This window comes from Mustelus asterias, chromosome 9, assembly GCF_964213995.1.
Source record: "Mustelus asterias chromosome 9, sMusAst1.hap1.1, whole genome shotgun sequence".
Taxonomy (NCBI): domain Eukaryota; kingdom Metazoa; phylum Chordata; class Chondrichthyes; order Carcharhiniformes; family Triakidae; genus Mustelus; species Mustelus asterias.
The window spans coordinates 1,913,342-1,933,960 of NC_135809.1; the positions used below are offsets into that span (position 1 = coordinate 1,913,342).

Consider the following 20,619-nt stretch of genomic DNA (forward strand, 5'->3'; position numbering starts at 1 on the left):
AGCGTCACTAAAAGAACATATTCTCTCTTCATTCTTATAACTGTGGCATCTCACTTTGTGCAAGATTCCTGCCGCCATTCAGAATATCACAGCAGTGACTTTACTCTTCTGAAGTACTCACATTGGCTGGAAAGCGACATGTGATGATCTGGGCTGGTGAAACCTGCTCCATGTAGATACAAGTTCTTAACTTTTAATGTTCCTGATCGAGTAGGGGAGATTTGATCAGCAGTAGTTAGAGACTGATTGAGTTTTTTGAAGGGGTAACCAAGAAGGTAGATGAGGGCAGTGCAGTTGATGTTGTCTACATGGACCTTAGCAAGGCCTTTGACAAGGTACCGCATGATAGGTTGTTGCATAATGTTAAATTTCATGGGATCCAGGGTGAGGTATCTAAATGGATACAAAATTGGCTCGATGACAGAAGCCAGAGGGTGGTTGTAGAGAGTTGTTTTTCAAACTGGAGGCCTGTGACCAGCAGTGTGCCTCAGGGATCAGTGCTGGGCCCACTGTTATTTGTCATTTATATTCATGATTTGGATGAAAACTTAGGAGGCATGGTTAGTAAGTTTGCGGATGACACCAAGATTGGTGGCATAATGGACAGTGAAGAAGGTTATCTCGGATTGCAACGGGATCTTGATCAATTGGGCCAGTGGGCTGACAAATGGCAGATGGAGTTCAATTTAGATAAATGCAAGGTGATGTATTTTGGTAGCTTGAACCAGGGCACGACTTACTCAGTTAATGGTAGGACATTGGGGAGAGTTATGGAACAAAGAGATCTGGGGGTACAGGTTCAAAGCTCCTTGAAAGTGGAGTCGCAGGTGGACAGTGTGGTGAAGAAGGCATTCGACATGCTTGGTTTCATTGGTCAGAACATTGGATACAGTGATTGGGATGTCTTGTTGAAGTTGTACAAGACATTGGTAAGGCCACACTTGGAATACTGTGTGCAATTCTGGTCACCCTATTATAGAAAGGATATTATTAAACTAGAAAGAGTGCAGAAAAGATTTACTCGGATGCTACCAGGACTTGATCGTTTGAGTTATAAGGAGAAGCTGGATAGACTGGGACTTTTTTCCCTGGAGCGTAGGAGGCTTAGGGGTGATCTTATAGACCTCTATAAGATCATGAGGGGCATAGATAAGGGGAGAGGGGAGAGATACAAAATATATATAAAATGATGAGGGACATAGATAAGGTAGATAGTCAATATCTTTTCCCAAAGGTAGGGGAGTCTAAAACTAGAGGGCATAGGTTTAAGGGGAGAGGGGAGAGATACAAAAGGGTCCAGAAGGGCAATTTTTTCACAGAGGATGGTGAGTGTCTGGAACAAGCTGCCAGAGGTAGTAGTAGAGGCAGGTACAATTTTGTCTTTTAAAAGGCATTTATACAGTTACATGGGTAAGATGGGTACAGAGGGATATGGGCCAAACGTGGGCAATTGGGACTAGCTTAGAGGTTTACAAAAAGGGCAGTATGGACAAGTTTGGCCAAAGGGCCTGTTACCATGCTGTAAACCTCTTTGACTCTATGACACGGACATTCTCACCTTCTGACGCATTGGACAGGAATGCCCTCTTGGGAGATTGGGAAATTCCAGGCCTGATTTTTGTGGATTTCAGCGGGGTGTCCCAGTCCTGTTTGTAATGTTTTACTAGGATGCTACCGGGACTTGATGGATTGAGTTATAAGGAGAGGCTGAATAGACTGGGACTTTTTTCTCTGGAGCGTAGGAGGCTGAGGGGTGACCTTATAGAGGTCTATAAAATAACGAGGGGCACAGATCAGCGAGATAGTCAATAACTTTTCCCAAAGGTAGGGAAGTCTAAAACTAGAGGGCATAGGTTTAAGGTGAGAGGGGAGAGATACAAAAGTGTCCAGGGGGGCAATTGTTTCACACAGAGGGTGGTGAGTGTCTGGAACAAGGTGCCAGAGGTAGTAGGAGAGGCGGGTACAATTTTATCTTTTAAAAAGCATTTAGATAGTTACATGGATACAATGAGTATAGAGGGATATGGCCCAAATGCGGACAATTGGGATTAGTTTAGGGATTGCAAAAAAAAAGGCGGCACAGACAAGTTGGGCCGAAGGGCCTGTTTCCATGCTGTAAACCTCAATGACTTTATGACTCTATGACTGAGGCAGTGAGCTGAGAATGCAGCAGAATCTTCTGATGGACCCGACTGTCGATAAGGCTCTCTATCTGTAGTAAGAAGTTTAACAACACCAGGTTAAAGTCCAACAGGTTTATTTGGTAGCAAAAGCCACACAAGCTTTCGAGGCTCTGAGCCCCTTCTTCAGGTGAGTGGGAATTCTGTTCACAAACAGAACTTATAAGACACAGACTCAATTTACATGAATAATGGTTGGAATGCGAATACTTACAACTAATCCAGTCTTTAAGAAACAAAACAATGGGAGTGGAGAGAGCATCAAGACAGGCTAAAAAGATGTGTATTGTCTCCAGACAAGACAGCCAGTGAAACTCTGCAGGTCCACGCAACTGTGGGAGTTACAAATAGTGTGACATAAATTCTGATTCTAGGATCGCATGATAAAGACTCAGGAGGAAAAAAGCAGAAATATTTATGTGAAATAGTGTGACATAAACCCAATATCCCGGTTGAGGCCGTCCTTGTGTGTGCGGAACCTGGCTATCAGTTTCTGCTCCGCGACTCTGCGCTGTCGTGTGTCGCGAAGGCCGCCTTGGAGAACGCTTACCCGAATATCAGAGGCCGAATGCCCGTGACCTCCTGAGTCTTTATCATGCAATCCTAGAATCAGAATTTATGTCACACTATTTGTAACTCCCACAGTTGCGTGGACCTGCAGAGTTTCACTGGCTGTCTTGTCTGGAGACAATACACATCTTTTTAGCCTGTCTTGATGCTCTCTCCACTCCCATTGTTTTGTTTCTTAAAGACTGGATTAGTTGTAAGTATTCGCATTCCAACCATTATTCATGTAAATTGAGTCTGTGTCTTATAAGTTCTGTTTGTGAACAGAATTCCCACTCACCTGAAGAAGGGGCTCAGAGCCTCGAAAGCTTGTGTGGCTTTTGCTACCAAATAAACCTGTTGGACTTTAACCTGGTGTTGTTAAACTTCTTACTGTGTTTACCCCAGTCCAACGCCGGCATCTCCACATCATCTCTATCTGTAGTCAGAGAAAAGCTCCTCTGCTGCCTGCCATCACTTTGACACAGAGTGATTGGGTAATGTGTGTTGGTACAAGGCTCCATCATTCATCTAAATAGTCGGGTAGCAGCCTGCCAGAAGGAGGGAGTGATGGATAATTGATAGATCTTTCATTTAACCTTTAACAATATTAATTCAATAAAGAAGATGATATTTATGACAAATATGTACACATGGGAGATCCAGCCAGTTTAGTTAATTGGTTAAATTGCATAAACAGTTTTGTAATGTATAATAGGCCAAACAGACTTTATTTCTGCATTACAGAAGAATTTGATTTTACTTTAGTTGAAGCTAAGTTTGTTAAAACTCTGGTCCACAGACAAATTGTTGATCTTTGCATGCTGTTGGCACAACGTAATTTGATGTGTTTTAATGTGAGCTTGTTTGTGAGGTTGGTTATTTATCGTGTTTCAATTAACTGAGAGATCCAATTATCATCCCATTTAAAATCAGGAAACCACGAGTCAGTGAGCCTCACATTTATCACCAGGCACACGCTGTCATTTATTATAAAGGAGGTTATAGAGGACGCAGGGAAGATCCCAACACAATCAGACAGACTCAACATGGTTTGATTTGATTTGATTTATTATTGTCACCTGTACCAAGATGAGGCAAAAGGAATGTTGTTGTTTATTGCATGGGGAATGGGATATAAAGGTCGGTCAGTGTTGATGCAGCCGTACAGGACATTGTTAAGACTACACCTGCAAAAGAATAGAATTTCTTTGGAATCAGGAATTGGGAGGCAGGCTCGGGAGGGAAAAATCACCAGGAGGGCTGTGTGTGTGGGGTGGAAGGGGGTGTGTGTGGGGGGGGTGGGGAGGGGGGAGGTTGAGGATGGGGGGTGGATTGGCAGTGTGGGGGGGGTGTGTGTGTGGGGTGGGCGTGTGTGTGTGTGGGGGTTGTGTGGGGTGGGAGTGTGTGTGTGGATTGGGGGTTGTGCGGGGTGGAGGGGGTAGATTGGCGGTGTGGGGGGGGGTGTGTGTGTGTGGGGTGGAGGGTTGGGAGTGGGAATCGGGAAGAGGCTCTGGTTTATGGTTTGGAGTCGGTGGATGCGGGCTGAGTGAGGAGAGGCAGCTATCGCCTGACGGCTAACCAGATGGAAGTGTGGGTCTTGTGGCGGGGGAGGACTCCTCATCCCTCTGGCTCACACAGTATAACCTCCTGTACTCACTGCTCCCATCTCCATCCCCATCCTGCTGCCGGCTTTCTAGTGTCCTGAGATACACAACCATCGACTGTTATATTAGCATCAGGTTCCTGGCAGCACAGTGGGAGCCGAATTAAAATATTATGATGAAGTCTCACATCTCCATCAGTTGAACTCATAACGTAGCTCACTTACATTTGTTAGAAGTGATATCCAATCATACACAGGGTCCATTTTCTGCAAACAAAAGGAATCTGTTCAAGTCTTGCAACTTTGGAAAATATCCCAGGAACTTGGGGAGCTTATAGTTCCCTCTTACTTTCTCCATGGCAACACCTCGCTCAATCAGACCCAACTTGCCAACCAATCAGCACCTTTGTAGTATAAATTGTGATTGTTTTGAAATTTGGTATTCTTGTGTTTGTCATGATGAGTGAACATAGAACATAGAAAAAATACAGCACAAACAGGCCCTTCGGCCCACAAGTTGTGCCGGTCATGTCCCTACCTACCTAGGCTTATACATAGGCTTACCTATAACCCTCAATCCTATTAAGTCCCATGTACTCATCCAGAAGTCTCTTAAAAGACTCGATCGAGTTTTCCTCCACCACCACTGACGGCAGCTGATTCCACTCACCCACCACCCTCTGAGTGAAAAACTTACCCCTGACATCTCCTCTGCACCTACTCCCCAGCACCTTAAACAAAGAACAAAGAACAGTACAGCACAGAAAACGGGCCCTTCGGCCCTCCAAGCCTGTGCCGCTCCTTGGTCCAACTAGACCAATCGTTTGTATCCCTCCATTCCCAGGCTGCTCATGTGACTATCCAGGTAAGTCTTAAACGATGTCAGCGTGCCTGCCTCCACCACCCTACTTGGCAGCGCATTCCAGGCCCCACCACCCTCTGTGTAAAAAACATCCCTCTAATATCTGAGTTATACTTCGCCCCTCTCACCTTGAGCCCGTGACCCCTCGTGATCGTCACTTCTGATCTGGGAAAAAGCTTTCCACCATTCACCCTATCTATCCCCTTCATAATCTTGTACACCTCTATTAGATCTCCCCTCATTCTCTGTCTTTCCAGGGAGAACAACCCCAGTTTACCCAATCTCTCCTCATAGCTAAGACCCTCCATGCCAGGCAACATCCTGGTAAACCTTCTCTGCACTTTCTCTAACGCCTCCATGTCCTTCTGGTAGTGCGGCGACCAGAACTGGACGCAGTACTCCAAATGTGGCCTAACCAGCGTTCTATACAGCTGCATCATCAGACTCCAGCTTTTATACTCTATACCCCGTCCTATAAAGGCAAGCATACCATATGCCTTCTTCACCACCTTCTCCACCAGTGTTGCCACCTTCAAGGATTTGTGGACTTGCACACCCAGGTCCCTCTGTGTTTCTATACTCTTGATGGCTCTGCCATTTATTGTATAACTCCTCCCTACAGTATTTCTTCCAAAATGTATCACTTCGTATTTATCTGGATTAAATTCCATCTGCCACCTCTCCGCCCAATTTTCCAGCCTATCTATACCCTGCTGTATTGCCCGACAATGCTCATCGCTATCTGCAAGTCCAGCCATCTTTGTGTCATCCGCAAACTTGCTGATAACACCAGTTACACATTCTTCCAAATCATTTATATATATATCACAAAAACCTGTGTCCTCTCGTAGCAGCCATTTCAGCCCTGGGAAAAAGCCTCCAAGAATCCACCCGATCTATACCTCTCATCATCTTGCACACCTCTATCAGGTCACCTCTCATCCTTCGTCTCTCCAAGGAGAAAAGACCAAGCTCCCTCAGCCTATCCTCATAAGGCATGCCAACCAATCCAGGCAACATCCTTGTAAATCTTCTCTGCACCCTTTCAATCATTTCCACATCCCTCCTGTAATGAGGCGACCAGAACTGAGCACAGTACTCCAAGTGGGGTCGGACGAGGGTCTTATAAAGCTGCATCATTATCTCCCGACTCTTAAACTCAATCCCTCGATTGATGAAGGCCAGCACACCATACGCCTTCTTAACCACCTCCTCTACCTGCGAGGCCGATTTAAGAGTCCTATGGACCCGGACCCCAAGGTGCTTCTGATCCTCTACCCTGCTAAGAGTCTTTCCCCTGATATTATACTCCTTCATCCCATTTGAGCTGCCAAAATGGACCACTACGCATTTATCCTGGTTGAAGTCCATCTGTCATTTCTCCGCCCAGTCTTGCATCCTATCTATGTCACGCTGCAGCTTCTGACATCCCTCCAACCTATCCACAACACCACCAACCTTCGTGTCGTCAGCAAACTTACCAACCCATCCCTCCACTTCCTCATCCAGGTCATTTATGAAAATGACAAACAGCAAGGGTCCCAGAACAGATCCCTGGGGCACACCACTGGTGACCCACCTCCATTCAGAAAAAGACCCATCTACAACCACTCTCTGCCTTCTGCAGGCAAGCCAGTTCTGAATCCACAAGGCAACAGCCCCTTGGATCCCATGCCCTCTCACCTTCTCGAGAAGTGTTGCATGGGGGACCTTATGGAACGCCTTGCTGAAGTCCATGTAAACCACATCTACCGCTTTTCCTTCGTCAATGTGTTTAGTCACATTTTCAAAGAACTCCACCAGACTTGTAAGGCACGATTTGCCTTTGACAAAGCCGTGCTGACTACTTTTGAGCATACTAAACTTCTCTAAATGTGGAAGTTGGAAAGGTTCGGTAGCAACTCTCTTTTCACCTGTGTCTGTATTGTCGAGCACCTGTCAACAAGTTCCACATTCTGCATCATAAAACAAAATCATGTCAGCAAAATAGAATAGCTTCGGAACTGATGAAAAATCCCTGGAGGAATCTGGCAAATGTCAGGGACACTTATTAATAAGTTCCTTGCTTGATAACACCAGGCATCATTATTATGTAGCACTGTGCCAAGTGTTGGTGTTAAAACAGCAGCAAGCATGCAAACTGTGAGTGGGATCATATTCCTGGATTTTACATTTTTAATCACCAACACTCTCCCACTGGTTTTGGGATATTAGCATCAGCCCTGTTGAGTTTGTGATAATAACAAAATAGTTTGTGAGCCATTTAAGTTTTGGAGATGGGGGAGATCTACTGGAATTGAATTCTATAATGGAGAGATTGAGGGCTTATTTGTTAAGAGATTTGCCAAAGACTTGAGTGCGGGAAAATGTGCTGACATTTCATATTGTGCCTTCACTGCAATGTGAGAAACTCCCATTAAAGCTCCAGTTCCACAGATCCAGATTCCATTCTGGCTCACAGAAATCGCTAATGCTTGTTCGGGGACCTGCTCGTGGCCTGTGGCTTATTAAACAATGGCACAACGCTTTGAGTTGCTTGCTTGCATTGTTGTTAAGAATGGTTTCTTTTGATGAGGAGCTAGGAGAGGCCTGTCAGCATGGGGATATAATTACATCCATCTCACCAACAGCAGTTCAAACAGTGATGGTAAATCTTTGAACATGGAACGTGTTTCTCCTACAAAACGCTTCTAATTGATACCATTTTTGAAGAAACCTAAGATTGTCAGTTTCCTTTTTTTATAGTTGATGTTCCACTTAGCAACAGTTGAATTGACAGAGAAAGTTATTAAGTTGTAATGAGGCTTGTCATTAGCCCTGATGCTTCAATGCACTTGAGGTTCTGAATACTGATGTCGTCTGTGAACGAAGCAGTTTCCTGCCACAGGGAATTCAGGTTTTTTTTTGCAGAGGCTTGAGGTGATCTGGAATTCTGTGATTGGAATCTGGAAAGGTTCCAGATGTCCAGTTTGCCTTTTGTCAATGAAGCCAAGAATTCCATCTCAGCGGAGCTGCCTGTTTCCTGTCCAGCTTCCCAGGGTAAATTTGCCAAAATTCAGTCCTCCCGCCTGGAGCTCAGCGTTGGCCAGGCTGGGGTGAGGGAAGCGGTGTGTGTCTGGAAAGACCAAACCATTGAAGGAGAGAGCTGCCTGAAGTAATGAGAAAGAACAGACATCCTCAAACATTCGCAAATTGTCAAGTTCTAGAACCAGCTAAACCAGCATGCATCAAGACTCCACTCTTCCAGAATTAATCAACGCCTCCTGAACGGCCGGCTTGAAGTTTCTGCAGCTATTCTGCCTCTTCTGGCAATACCAAACTTCAGTTTCCATGGAGATAACTCCACAAATCTGCCAAAATCCTCTGAATATTTCACTGGGTCTGGGATTCCCGTTCTGAATAAGATAGACGTGTTTTTGGAGTTTGAGCCTCCTCCTGCACGGTTCTAAATCCAGCTGGAAGCTGAGGCCCAAGGGGGTAGCGCTGACTTGGTTAACCGGACAAGCTACAGGCCACGTACCCTGCGTTCTCCTCCAGCATTAACTCACCATTAAGCCTAAACCTCTCTCTCTCCCTACCTTTCTCTCCTCATCCTTTAAGACACTGCTGATTGGATCTCTCTTTGAACCAATGTTTGTCTACCTAATGCTTCAGTGATAATTTTTGCCTAAATGCACTTGACAAGTTTTAGCAAATTGAAGGCACGATGTGGGCTGAATTTTACAGAGTTTTTGGATGGCATGTCCCACACCCCCCAGCCCCGGAATCCATGTCTGCATGGAGCCCGTACACACCACACGGACCAGCCCTGCAGCAGTGGAGCACTGCGGGGCTTGTTCACCAGGATCCAATTGTTCTTCTGCCCCTCAATAGGGCAGACGTTCCATCCTCTGGAGCTGTCGACCGATCCAAGGATTCCCAGAGAAGCTAAGTCCAGAGTAATAGACCAGGAGGATTTGGGATGATTAGAGAGAGGGGCTTGATTTTGATTTGATTTGATTTATTATTGTCACATGTATTAACATACAATGAGAAGTATTGTTTCTTGCGCACTATACAGACAAAGTATACCGTTCATAGAGAAGGAAAGGAGAGAGTGCAGAATGCAGTTGTTGGGAGAGGGAGCAAGTACGAAGGAAGCAGGGGTTCAGTCGAAGGGGAGCCATGAGTGGTAAAGGTCAGCCACTGAAGACCCTCCCCCCCCCACCTCCCCCCACCCCCCCCCCACCCCCCCCCACCCACCCACCTTTAGCCATTTCAGGTTAAAAATGGGGCTTTCCGCTCCCGCTCTGCTGCAGCTAATTTCATCCTGCAATAAACAGCAACTTCAGAAAACTGATCATCTAAACTTAGACTTGAATAGAATTTTTCTTAAAGATGTGCTTGGGAAGGTGAGATAAATCAGGATATAAGAATTCCTTATGAATTTCATGTGCTTGTTAAACATTACAGTTGTGGAGTGAGAGAGCAACGTGAATATAACTCAGAGTTTGACTTCCCAATCTCAGCCGTATCATTGAGAAGGAACAGATTGAGGAGGAGAAGCTGGTAAATTCTGACGTAACTATTTTTAATTCTGTATTCTCAGGCTCACCTGGTGGCTGCCTTTGAACAGAGTTTAAGTAACATGACCTCGCGACTGCAGAATCTAACCATGACCGCAGAACAGAAGGTGAGTCATTCTGGGCAACCTCAGCGTTATGTAGTGATCATTAAACTGACCGTAACAAGTTAGCTGGAGTGAAAGGTTTGACATTTTTAACTCTGAAAAGCCTCTTTTCCTCGGTGTGATGATAACTGACCGTCAACTCATGCCGGCTGTGGATTGAAAGAGGAAATGTGGAACTAACGAGGTTTACAGTGCAGAGGAGGCTATTCGTCCCACTATGTCTGAGCTAGCTCATTGCTAGAGCAATCCAAAACTCATCTCAGTTGTCCCAATTTTCACTACCGAGGCGGGTAGCTCAAGTCAGGAAACCTCCCAACTCGCTGAATCTGCCTTTGGTAACATGGGCCCCCTAATATCACAATTACCAATTTGGGGGGCGGTGGGGGGTTGTGTCTGGGATCGATTCTGACCTGCTGACCTCGTTAGTTCCACATTTGTCATTGGCTGAGTGCCAAGGCAGCCTGATTAAATTGCCTGTCCCTGTTCACTGGGACTTCCACCCAGTTGTATTAATGGCTGTTAAGCCCTCTATTCTTCATCCCTCACACCTCCTTACCACCCCGCTCGCTACTCATGCCACCTCCATGCCAACTCATGCCCACACCCATTCATACCCTTCATGCTAAATCATGTGGTATATACTACATTTAGAAGCAGAGAGCCATACAGTAACATCACCAAACAGAAAATTCTGGAAAAACATAGAATATCCAACAGCGTCTCTGGAGAGAGGAAAAAGAGAGTTAACATTTTGAGTCAGTGTGACTCTTCTTCAGGGAGAGTTTTCTGTTTTTATTTCACATTTCGAGCATCTGCAGTATCTTGCTTTTAGTTTAGTCATTTAGTGAAATGGCATGTGTGAACTTCTCAGAAACATAAATACCCATTCACAAAACTCGTTTTGAGAAAGGAATCTTATAAAATGTCCATCAGACAGACCAATAATGCATCAATAGCCACCTTCAAACATTTCATACCGCATAATCTTGTGCTAATGTACATTTGACAAAAGAGATCACAGAAATAAGTTATAACCATTGAAAGACGTCAATCAAGCAATGTTAGCAGTTCTCTCTGGCTGTCAAAACAGATCTCTCCACTGAGTTTTTCTTATGAGTCTGGGCTCTCAGCGAGCATTCACAATGAGGCCACCCAGTTTCACACCTACCCCTGCGTTACAGCATGATTATCCTCAGATGGCGTCTCCTGGACCGTTTGATTTGTATATTATAATTTCTAGCAAAGATTTAAGTTAATCCATGTTATTTCTTGAAATATCCTCACTGCCAATAAATCTTATCAAAGCTTCTATCGAGAAGATGCAGGATTCTTATTTCCAGCTTTTTTCAAGAATGAATTAAAATTCTCAAACTGCTCTTGATTGGATTTCAGATCCTGCAAATTATTAGTCCAGTGAAGCAGAGATTTGAATGGATGAATGTTGGCCATGTTCTTGAGTGTGAATTTCTGACATGGATGATCCCAAATGTCTATGTGGGGCGAGGGGCTATGTGGGAAAAGGAAACCCTGTTTCTATAACTGGAGCAAAACAGCTTCCCATTTCTCTGATGAACTGTTTCCTGTAGGAGTCGGAATTGACAGAGTTGAGGGAAACCATCGAAATGCTGAAGACACAGAATTCTGCTGCTCAAGCTGCCATCCAGGGAGCGCTGAATGGCCCAGATCACATGAACAAAGGTACGCACCCTGAAAACATGCGGCCCTCAAGCCTGTCCCAATGAGATCATGGCTGATCTGTATCTCAAGTCCATTTACCTGCTTCACTCCATCTTCCCTCCCATCCTAACTCTTACGAAGTGGAAGTTGATCCCCCCTCTGAGAACGAACACCTAACCACTCAAAGAGGAGTACCTCACCTCATCATCTGTTAAAGGTGTATGAGAAATAGTGCGATCTGCTCTTCAGCAACTTTTAGTAGTTAAATCAAAATAACTCCCTGACACTCTCTCTAAATTAAACAAGTAACAATTTATTTATCTAACTAACAGTGAGCAAGTCAACTAAACTATTCACAAACCGAATAAACCATCATTCTAATGGAATGCTGTTTAAATAACTACAATTCCCACTTATTAACAAAAAAAAAATAGCATTTTAGTAACTCTCTAAACTACAACCAGGCTTGGCATCTTCCGGAATATTCTGAGCTTTCTCTGTTGATTCTTCTGTCTGGAACTTCTGTCTTCTTTGGTACCTTTTTTTTATTGAGATGGTGCTTTCCCTTAAGACGTAAATGAGGCTGTTACTCTGGCAGGTGGCAGTCGCTCTCTGCTTATTGTCCCGCTGCCCTCTTCTTTTATACCTGTGATGACAATCAACGTCCCTCACGATAGGATTGTCTCAGGTTGTCAAAACCATCAAATTCAAATCTAATAGGTTGCTGGTATCCAATTTAAACTAATTGGCTAAATTCAAAAGCCTGCTCTGATTCAATTTGATTGGCTGAATTCAAAAAAATTCAAAAGCCTGAAAGCCTGTTTCCAAGGCAACCCTGCTGCATGGCCTTGTGATATAAATGTTTCATTCTGGGACCTCTGTATGCAGCTGCATTTTGTTTAACTCTCTAAGCACGAAAAAGCACCATCTTTTAAAAGGACCATGTGATGCTTTTACCTCTGAGCATTTTACAATTTTTAAAAATAATTTTACAGACACCAAATTCTAACAATCTGCTCCTCAATCTACAATTACTCAATTTTGCAACACTAACCTAGCAAAACAAACAACCAATCTCAGGCTTGGCAATTTCAACTGTTCCCAGTATTCCCAGCCCTCCTGGGGAAGACGTTCCAGATTTCCATTGCATTTTGTGTGAGGAACTGAGACATGGTTCCAGTTTGAGAATTAATAATCTTGTTGCAGACACCCCCTCTACCAGAGGAAATGATTTCTCTGCCTCTCCCCAATTCACTGTTTTAAACCCCTTGATCAGATTACCCCATAAGCTTCTGAACTCAAGGATATACATAGAATCATCGAATAGAATCACTAAATCCCAACAGTGCAGAAGGAGGCTATTAAGCCCATCAAGCCTGTACCGACAACAATCCCACCTAGGCCCTATACACGCAATCCCGTGTATTTACCCCACTAATCCCTCCAATACTAAGGGGCTATTTAGCATAGCTAATCAACCTAACCCACACATCTTTGAAGTGTGGGAGGAAACCGGAGCACCCGGAGGAAACTCGCGCAGACACAGGGAGAACGCACAAACTCCACACAGACAGTCACCCAAGGCCGGAATTGAATCAGGGTCCCCGGCACTGTGAGGCCGCAGTGTTAACCACTGTGTCACCGTGCCACATTTATATAACCTATTCCCATAATTCACCCCTCTAATCCCCAATATTTCTGAGGTGAATCTGTGAATCTCCAAAATCTTCAGTACCAGTACATAAGAACATAAGAAATAGGAGCAGGAGTAGGCTATCTAGCCCCTCAAGCCTGCTCTGCCATTCAATAAGGTCATGGCTGATCTGATAGTGGGTTCAGTTCCACTTACCTGCCCGCTCGCCATAACCCTTAATTCCCTTAATGGTTAAAAATCTATCCATCTGTGACTTAAACACATTTAACGAGGTAGCCTCTACTGCTTCATTGGGCAGAGAATTCCAAAGATTCACTACCCTCTGGGAGAAGAAGTTCCTCCTCAACTCTGTTCTAAATTGACCCCCCGTATTTTGAGGCTATGCCCCCAGTTCTTGTTTCCATTGTAAGTGGAAATAACCTCGCTGCTTCTACCCTGTCTCGCCCCTTCATTATCTTATATGTCTCTATAAGATCTCCCCTCAACCTTCTAAACTCCAATGAGTACAGGCCCAGTCTACTCAATCTCTCCTCATAAGCTAACCCCCTCATCTCTGGAATCAACCTGGTGAACCTTCTCTGTACCCCCTCCAAAGCTAATATATCCTTCCTTAAATAAGGGGACCAAAACTGCACACAGTACTCCAGTTGCGGCCTCACCAGTACCCTGTACAGTTGCAGCATGGCCTCCCTGCTTTTATACTCCACCCCTCTCGCGATAAAGGCCAACATTCCATTTGCCTTCTTGATTACCTGCTGCACCTGCAAACTGAGTTTTTGTGATTCATGCACAAGGACCCCCAGGTCCCTCTGCACAGTCGCATGTTGTAATTTTTCACCGTTTAAATAATAGTCCATTTTACTATTATTCCTTCCAAAATGGATAACCTCACACTTACCAACGTTATACTCCATCTGCCAGATCCTTGCCCACTCACTTAGCCTATCTAAATCTCTCTGCAGACTCTCTGTGTCCTCCACGCAATTTGCTTTCCCACTCATCTTTGTGTCATCCGCAAACTTTGTTACCCTACACTTGGTCCCCTCCTCCAGATCGTCTATATATATGGTAACTACACGACTGAATCATTGAACAGTTTGAAGCAGTCTCACACGTGGAGATTATTTATATAAGCAGATACTTAGGCTGGGATTTTCCAATTTTTTTGGCAAGTTGTTGTGTCAGGCAGGGAGGCAGCCCACTGGCTACCGTACCGACTTTCCCACTGAAATCCCACTGGGCAAACAAATGGAAGGGGGGGAGAGACCCACAAAACCCTGCTGGTGGGCGGGGGCGGGGTGGGGGGGGGGGGGAAGCTCAATCAGCAATCACCCCCCCTCAGCCTCCTCTTCTTCATGGACTTTGAAAATTGGGGCTTCACATTACCAGGTATGTACTGAGAAACATAGGAGCAGGAATAGGCCATTCAGCCCTTTGAGCCTGCTCCACCATTCCGTAAGATCAGAGCTGATCTGGCTGTGGTCTCATCTCCACTTTCCTGTCTGCCAACCACCACCCCCCCCCTCCCCTGCTCACTCCCCCCCACCACTATGACCCCCTTGTCTACCAAACATCTATGTAACTCTGCCTTGAATATATTCCAAGATCCAGCCTCCACGACTTTCTGGGGAAGAGAATGCCACACACCAGTGACCCTCTCGGGACTTCCTGACCATGTTTATGACCGCCCACCCCTTGCCCCTCAATATGTCACGAATAGAAACTCTCTCTCGTTGCTCAGAATATTAATCATTTACCTTGGTAGATATGCGGATCAGAAGACAGCATTCATCAGACAGTGTTTCAAGTATCAACAGCGCAACCAGCCATTCGAGTATCGGAAGCGCGAATGATATTGATTCCAAGAAAAAGAAGAAGAAACAGAGTTGGGTAAGTTTAATCCTTTTCAGTGTGAATTTGTTGGGAATAAAAGGTTTGGTTCTGCATCTGTTTGAAGAACTTTCCAAATTTATAGGCGGAAAATCTGACAAAATAAATTAGCAACATATCAGTTTGTTCAAAAAGACAAATATTTATCAGATTGAAAAGAGTAAGTGAAACTTATTTGCTTTGAATACTTTTTGTTCACTTCCCTGTGGCCAGGAGTTTGTTTTGATGTTGTTAATGTGGCACCAAAAATCAACCAAAATTGGTCATAGCCAATTGCTTTGGCGTTGACACTCATTCTAATGGACAACATTCTGACTGTAATTATTCTGAATAATTGTAACTTTGACAGATTTCCTTCCCTAAAGGACATCAGTGAACCAGGTGGGTTTTTACAACAATGGTTTCATGGTCATCAGTAGACTTTTAATTCCAGAGTTTTATTTCACAATCTGCTGTGGTAGAATTTGAACCTGGGTCCCCAGAGCATTGCCTTGGGTCTCTAGAATATTAGTCCTGTGACACTATCCCTATGCCACCACCTCCTGAAGGATATATTGCAATAGCCTAATGGTTATTGTAGAAAACCCATATTTCCATAGTATCTGTCCTGACCTCAGAATGTTCTGGAGTGCTGCTCCGTCAATGAAGTGTTTACTGATGTGTAATGTCGGGAACAGTCTGGTCCACCAATGGATCACTGACTTTATAGATCACATGGGCTAGATTTACTGCGTCCTGGCCACCAGCCCACATTAACACTAACCAGTGGTTTTCCGCTTCCTACCCTCCACGGGGCGGGGGGCAGGGGGGGGGGGGCGGGGGGGGGGCAGGGGGGGCGCGGGGGGCAGGGGGGGTGGGCCGGGGGGCGGGGCGGGGGTGGGGGGCAGGGGGGGGGCGGGGGGGCGGGGGGGGGTGCTGCCCTATCCCACTCTGATGTGTAGGTGACTGAGCTCTCACACAGTGTGTGGTTGACTCTCGTGCTGTCTGAAGCAGCTTCACAAAACGTTCAGGTTCTGTGCTTCCACCACCCTTTCAGACAGTGCATTCCAGGTCATCAGAATCTCCACTTATAAAGAGCGCCCCTTCACCCTCTCCCCTCCCAATTCTTTCGCTGTTTAATTTATATCTGTGGTTAATCAACCTGCCTTTTTAGTGACAACGCCTTCTCCTTGTTTACTCAATCTCGACTCTATGGGGCGGGATCCTATGGCCTCCCTCAGCCCAAAACCGTAAACTCCTGTGCGAAGTCAACAGACCTTTCCATGGTCCACCCCTCCCCTGCTCTGATTCCCGTGGCAGCCCGGACGGGAAAATTCGACCCATTAAAAGACCATAATACATTGGAGCAGAATTAGGCCACTCGGCCCATCGAGTCTGCTCCACTATTCAATCATTGCTGATATTTTTTCTCATCCTTATTCTCCTGCCTTTTCCCTATAACCCCGATCCCCTTATTAATCGAGAACCTATCTCTCTTAAAGACACTCAATGACCTGGCCTCCACAGCCTTCTGTGCCAAAGAGTTCCACTGATTCATCACTCCCTAGCTGAAGAAATTCCTCCTCATCTCTGTTTTAAAGGATCGTTCCTTTAGCCTGAGGTTGTGCCCTCTGGTTCTCGTTTTTCCTACGAGTGGAAACATCCTCTCCACATCCACTCTATCCAGGCCTCACAGTATCTTGTAAGTTTCAATAAGATCCCCCCTCATCCTTCTAAACTCCAATGAGCACAGACCCACAGGCCTCAACTGTTGTGATTTGATCATTTCTATTAAGTTGCCTAACCAATGCTCTGTAGAACTCCAATATTGCTTCTTTGCTCTTATACTCTACACCAGAATGGATAAAAAAGCAAGTGTCCCATATGCCTCCTTAACTACAGAAGGTATCCAGTTAGTCCCACTTTCTCTGCGATGTCTCCGCAACCCTGGAAATGAGTCGAGTCCTAGGAAGCGCAGACGTGGTGATGGGGCTGCAGGAGGTGGTAGAGGTAAAGGGTTAGGCATCTTTGTGATTTGATTTGATTTGATTTATTATTGTCACATGTATTAGTATACAGTGAAAAGTATTGTTTCTTGTGCGCTATACAGACAAAGCATACCGTTCATAGTTTAAAGTTTATTTATTAGGGTCACAAACAGGCTTACATTAACACTGCAGTGAAGTTACTGTGAAAATCCCCTAGTCGCCACACTCCGGCGCCTGTTCGGATACACTGACGGACAATTTAGCATGGCCAATGTACCTAACCAGCACCTCTTTCAGACTGTGGGAGGAAACCAGAGCACCCGGAGGAAACCCATGCAGACACGGGGAGAACGTGCAGACTCCATACAGACAGTGATCCAAACTGGGAATTGAACCCGGGTCCCTGGTGCTATGAGGCAGCAGTGCTAATCACTCTGCCACTGTGTCACCCATAGAGAAGGAAAGGAGAGAGTGCAGAATGTAGTGTTACAGTAATAGCCAGGGTGTAGAAAAAGACCAGCTTAGTGCAAGATAGGGTCCATTCAAAAGTCTGATGGCACCAGGGAAGAAGCTGTTCTTCAGTCAGTTGGTATGTGACCTCAGACTTTTGTATCTTTGTGAGACCAGAGTTGTGCCACAAAAACATAAATAAAGGAATTGGTGAGGAGGTTTGAATAGATAGCTCCACTGGAAGGGCTAGAACTGAAACAAGCACAATGGGCTGAACAGCCTTCCTTTCTGGAATATTATAGCTGGGTCTGGAGGACATTTGCTTTGCAGATAAGGTCTGAGAGATATTATATAAAGAATGATTTCTCTAAGGTAGAATGATGCACATGTAACGATTCCCTTTGCGGTTAAATTGGTGCAGTTAATCTCTCCCTGAAAACTCTTTGGTATCAAATCCTGTACACCTGCTACAGTGATCAATAACTTTTCTTTTTTAAATTTTAAGATTCTTTTTATCTTCTGACCTTTAATTTCTCCTCTTTCTGTTGTAAATGTAAGCTGAGCAGCAAAGGAAACAAGGTGAATGTACAGCACACCGAGCTTATCATGTTTAAGAAGCGTTACTCAGCGGCCTGCCTTCCCCACAGTCCAGCAGTAACAATGCTTCATTGAGTGGACCAATGGCTTCTCTTCCTTTGTGCTGCCTGCTGTCCTGACCTATCCTGTACCTCCCAGTCTGCTCCTACTGGCTGCCTGGAGCTGAGGGATCTGGTTGGCCGGTTTCGATACGAGTCCAGCTCTGCTCCAATTGTTGTGCGCGCATCCCCACTTATCCCCACCAATTAAAAACCCACCTTTACAACAGGCAGATAACGACAACCAATCACCAACAGCCAATTCAGAATTGCCACCCGGAGCGAGTGAAACCTCGAACTTCCACATTATTCCACATAGGAGCAGAATTAGGCCACTCGGCCCATTGTGATATCATGGCTGATATTTTTCTCATCCCCATTCTCCTGCCTTTTCCCCATAACACCTTTTTAATCAAGAATCTATCTGTCTATTAAGATGCACTGGAAACAAAAACATTAATAAAAACAGTAAAAATGGCAGGAAAACTCAACCGTTTAGCAATATCTTTGGAGAGAGTTGATGGCCTGGATTTCCATACTCGAGATGGGGAGGGGGAGTTGGGAAAATCCCCAACCTGGCCTGCCCACCGCGGGGGAAAGTGCCCACCAAGATGGGATCTTCATTGGCCGGGGAGTGGGGTGGGGGGCTGTGTGTTGGGCCAGCCCACCCAGGAAGATGTGTGGAGGCAGCCAATGGGGTTGCTGGGTGCAGAGGCGAGCTGTTTAAAAAGTCCACCTCGGTGTCTTAGCACTTTGTCTCAGTGGAAAGAACACATAGAACATCTAGTCCTCACCCATTCCCCATCCACCTACCCCCAGGTCCCTCATGCCCCCTATGCCTGGCTTTACCCTTCCACTCACCCCCGATGCCCCCTCCTGTCTCCTATCCAAAATTCTGGCACTTCCATGCCCATTGATCCACTGCACACATTCTAGAACCAATGAACAACACATTGTAAAGCGGAATGTATAAAAAAACGTTGAAAAAAAAATCCTTTGATTACTTTCCATGAGATGCACGTTTATTCTAATAGATGCCTGGTTCTCAGCCAAGCATAACTGGCTCATTCATTATGTACACTTGGCTGAAAACCAAGGCATCTATTAGAATAACTGAACTCTTGCTTCTTAAAGAAAACATTGTTTGATTGGCAGATCAGTCTTTCTGATCTTTGTGGTCAATTTCACAATGTTTGTTGACATAAGTAAGTGGTTTCAAGTATTTGTGGTTTGTGGATTTTGAAACCTCAAAGGGCTTGAATGATTAACACTTTTGCTAGCTTGTCCAGATGTTATCTTAAGCATAGGGAAAGTAATCAAAGAGTCACATTTTTTTTTGCACACCCCACTTTACACAGTGGTGTTACAGGGTTCTCTTTTGGTTACACAGTGGTGTTCATTAGTTTTATCAAGTGTACAGTATGTCAACGTGCATGAATCAGCTTGGCATGAAGACATTAGGTGCCATGGGGAAGGTGGAAGTGCAGAGCTTGGCATAGGGACATAAGGGGCAACTGTTGAACTTTTAAAAGATCCTTCATGCACACAAAGATCCACGACTCCTCTAAAGGACCATGACCCATCAATCTTTAAAAACATGGCCAGACGCCATCATGAAAATTGAAAAGGGATAGGAGTTACCCATCTCTGCACTGGGGACGGCCAGGTCATGAACCCTGGGTGTGGGCTTCTGACGGGAAGCAGTCCCCTTTCAGGGCACTCCCAAAAATCACTTAATCTGGGAATGGGGTCGGGAATCCTGGAAATGGGACCGGCCCACCATTTCTAAAGAGGTCCCCAAGCCAACCGGACTTGGTGAGAATCCAGACCTATGTTTCAGACGGACCTGTGAATACTGGCCAACTCGGGAAGAAGAGAAATACAATCCGGATCCAAGCAAACTACTACTGAGCCCCAGCATGCTCCTCACATGTAAGCGAACAGTTCCTGCCCAAATATCCTCGCCATTTCCACCTGAAGTGTTCCTCCACACCGTTCCTAAACAGCCTCGCTTTAACTCGAACCCTATAACTCTTTCTTGATTCACCCACGAGGAAGTCGCTTCTCCACACCTAACCTTTCAAGTCATTTTGACATTCCTCAATTTCTAAACTCAAGGAAATAAAAACCAAGTTTATGCAACTGGGGCAGCACGGTGGCACAGTGGTTAGCACTGCTGCCTCACAGCGCCAGGGACCTGGGTTCAATTCTCGGCTTGGGTCACTGTCTGTGTGGAGTCTGCATATTCTCCTCGTGTCTGCGTGGGTTTCCTCCGGGTGCTCTGGTTCCTCCCACATTCCAAAGATATGTAGTTTAGGTCGATTGGCCATGCTAAATTACCCCTTGATGTCCCAAGACGTGTGGGTTAGGGGGTTTAGCGGGGCCAATATGTAGAGTTACAAGGGATGGGGTGGGCCTGGGTAAGATAGTCTGCCAGACAATTGGGGGCAGACTCGATGGGGCCCAAAATGGCCTCCTTCTGC

At 45.4% G+C, this 20,619-nt stretch overlaps 1 protein-coding gene across 1 annotated transcript in view; it reads left to right on the forward strand.

Annotated features, from left to right (window-relative positions):
- nav3 (neuron navigator 3) overlaps positions 1 to 20,619 on the forward strand; it is a 396,979-nt gene that overhangs the window by 340,071 nt on the left and 36,289 nt on the right. The window contains exons 22-24 of the mRNA XM_078221087.1: positions 9,783 to 9,866; positions 11,450 to 11,561; positions 14,960 to 15,084. Coding sequence (XP_078077213.1) covers positions 9,783 to 9,866; positions 11,450 to 11,561; positions 14,960 to 15,084 — 321 coding nt within the window. The remainder of the gene's footprint in view (positions 1 to 9,782; positions 9,867 to 11,449; positions 11,562 to 14,959; positions 15,085 to 20,619) is intronic.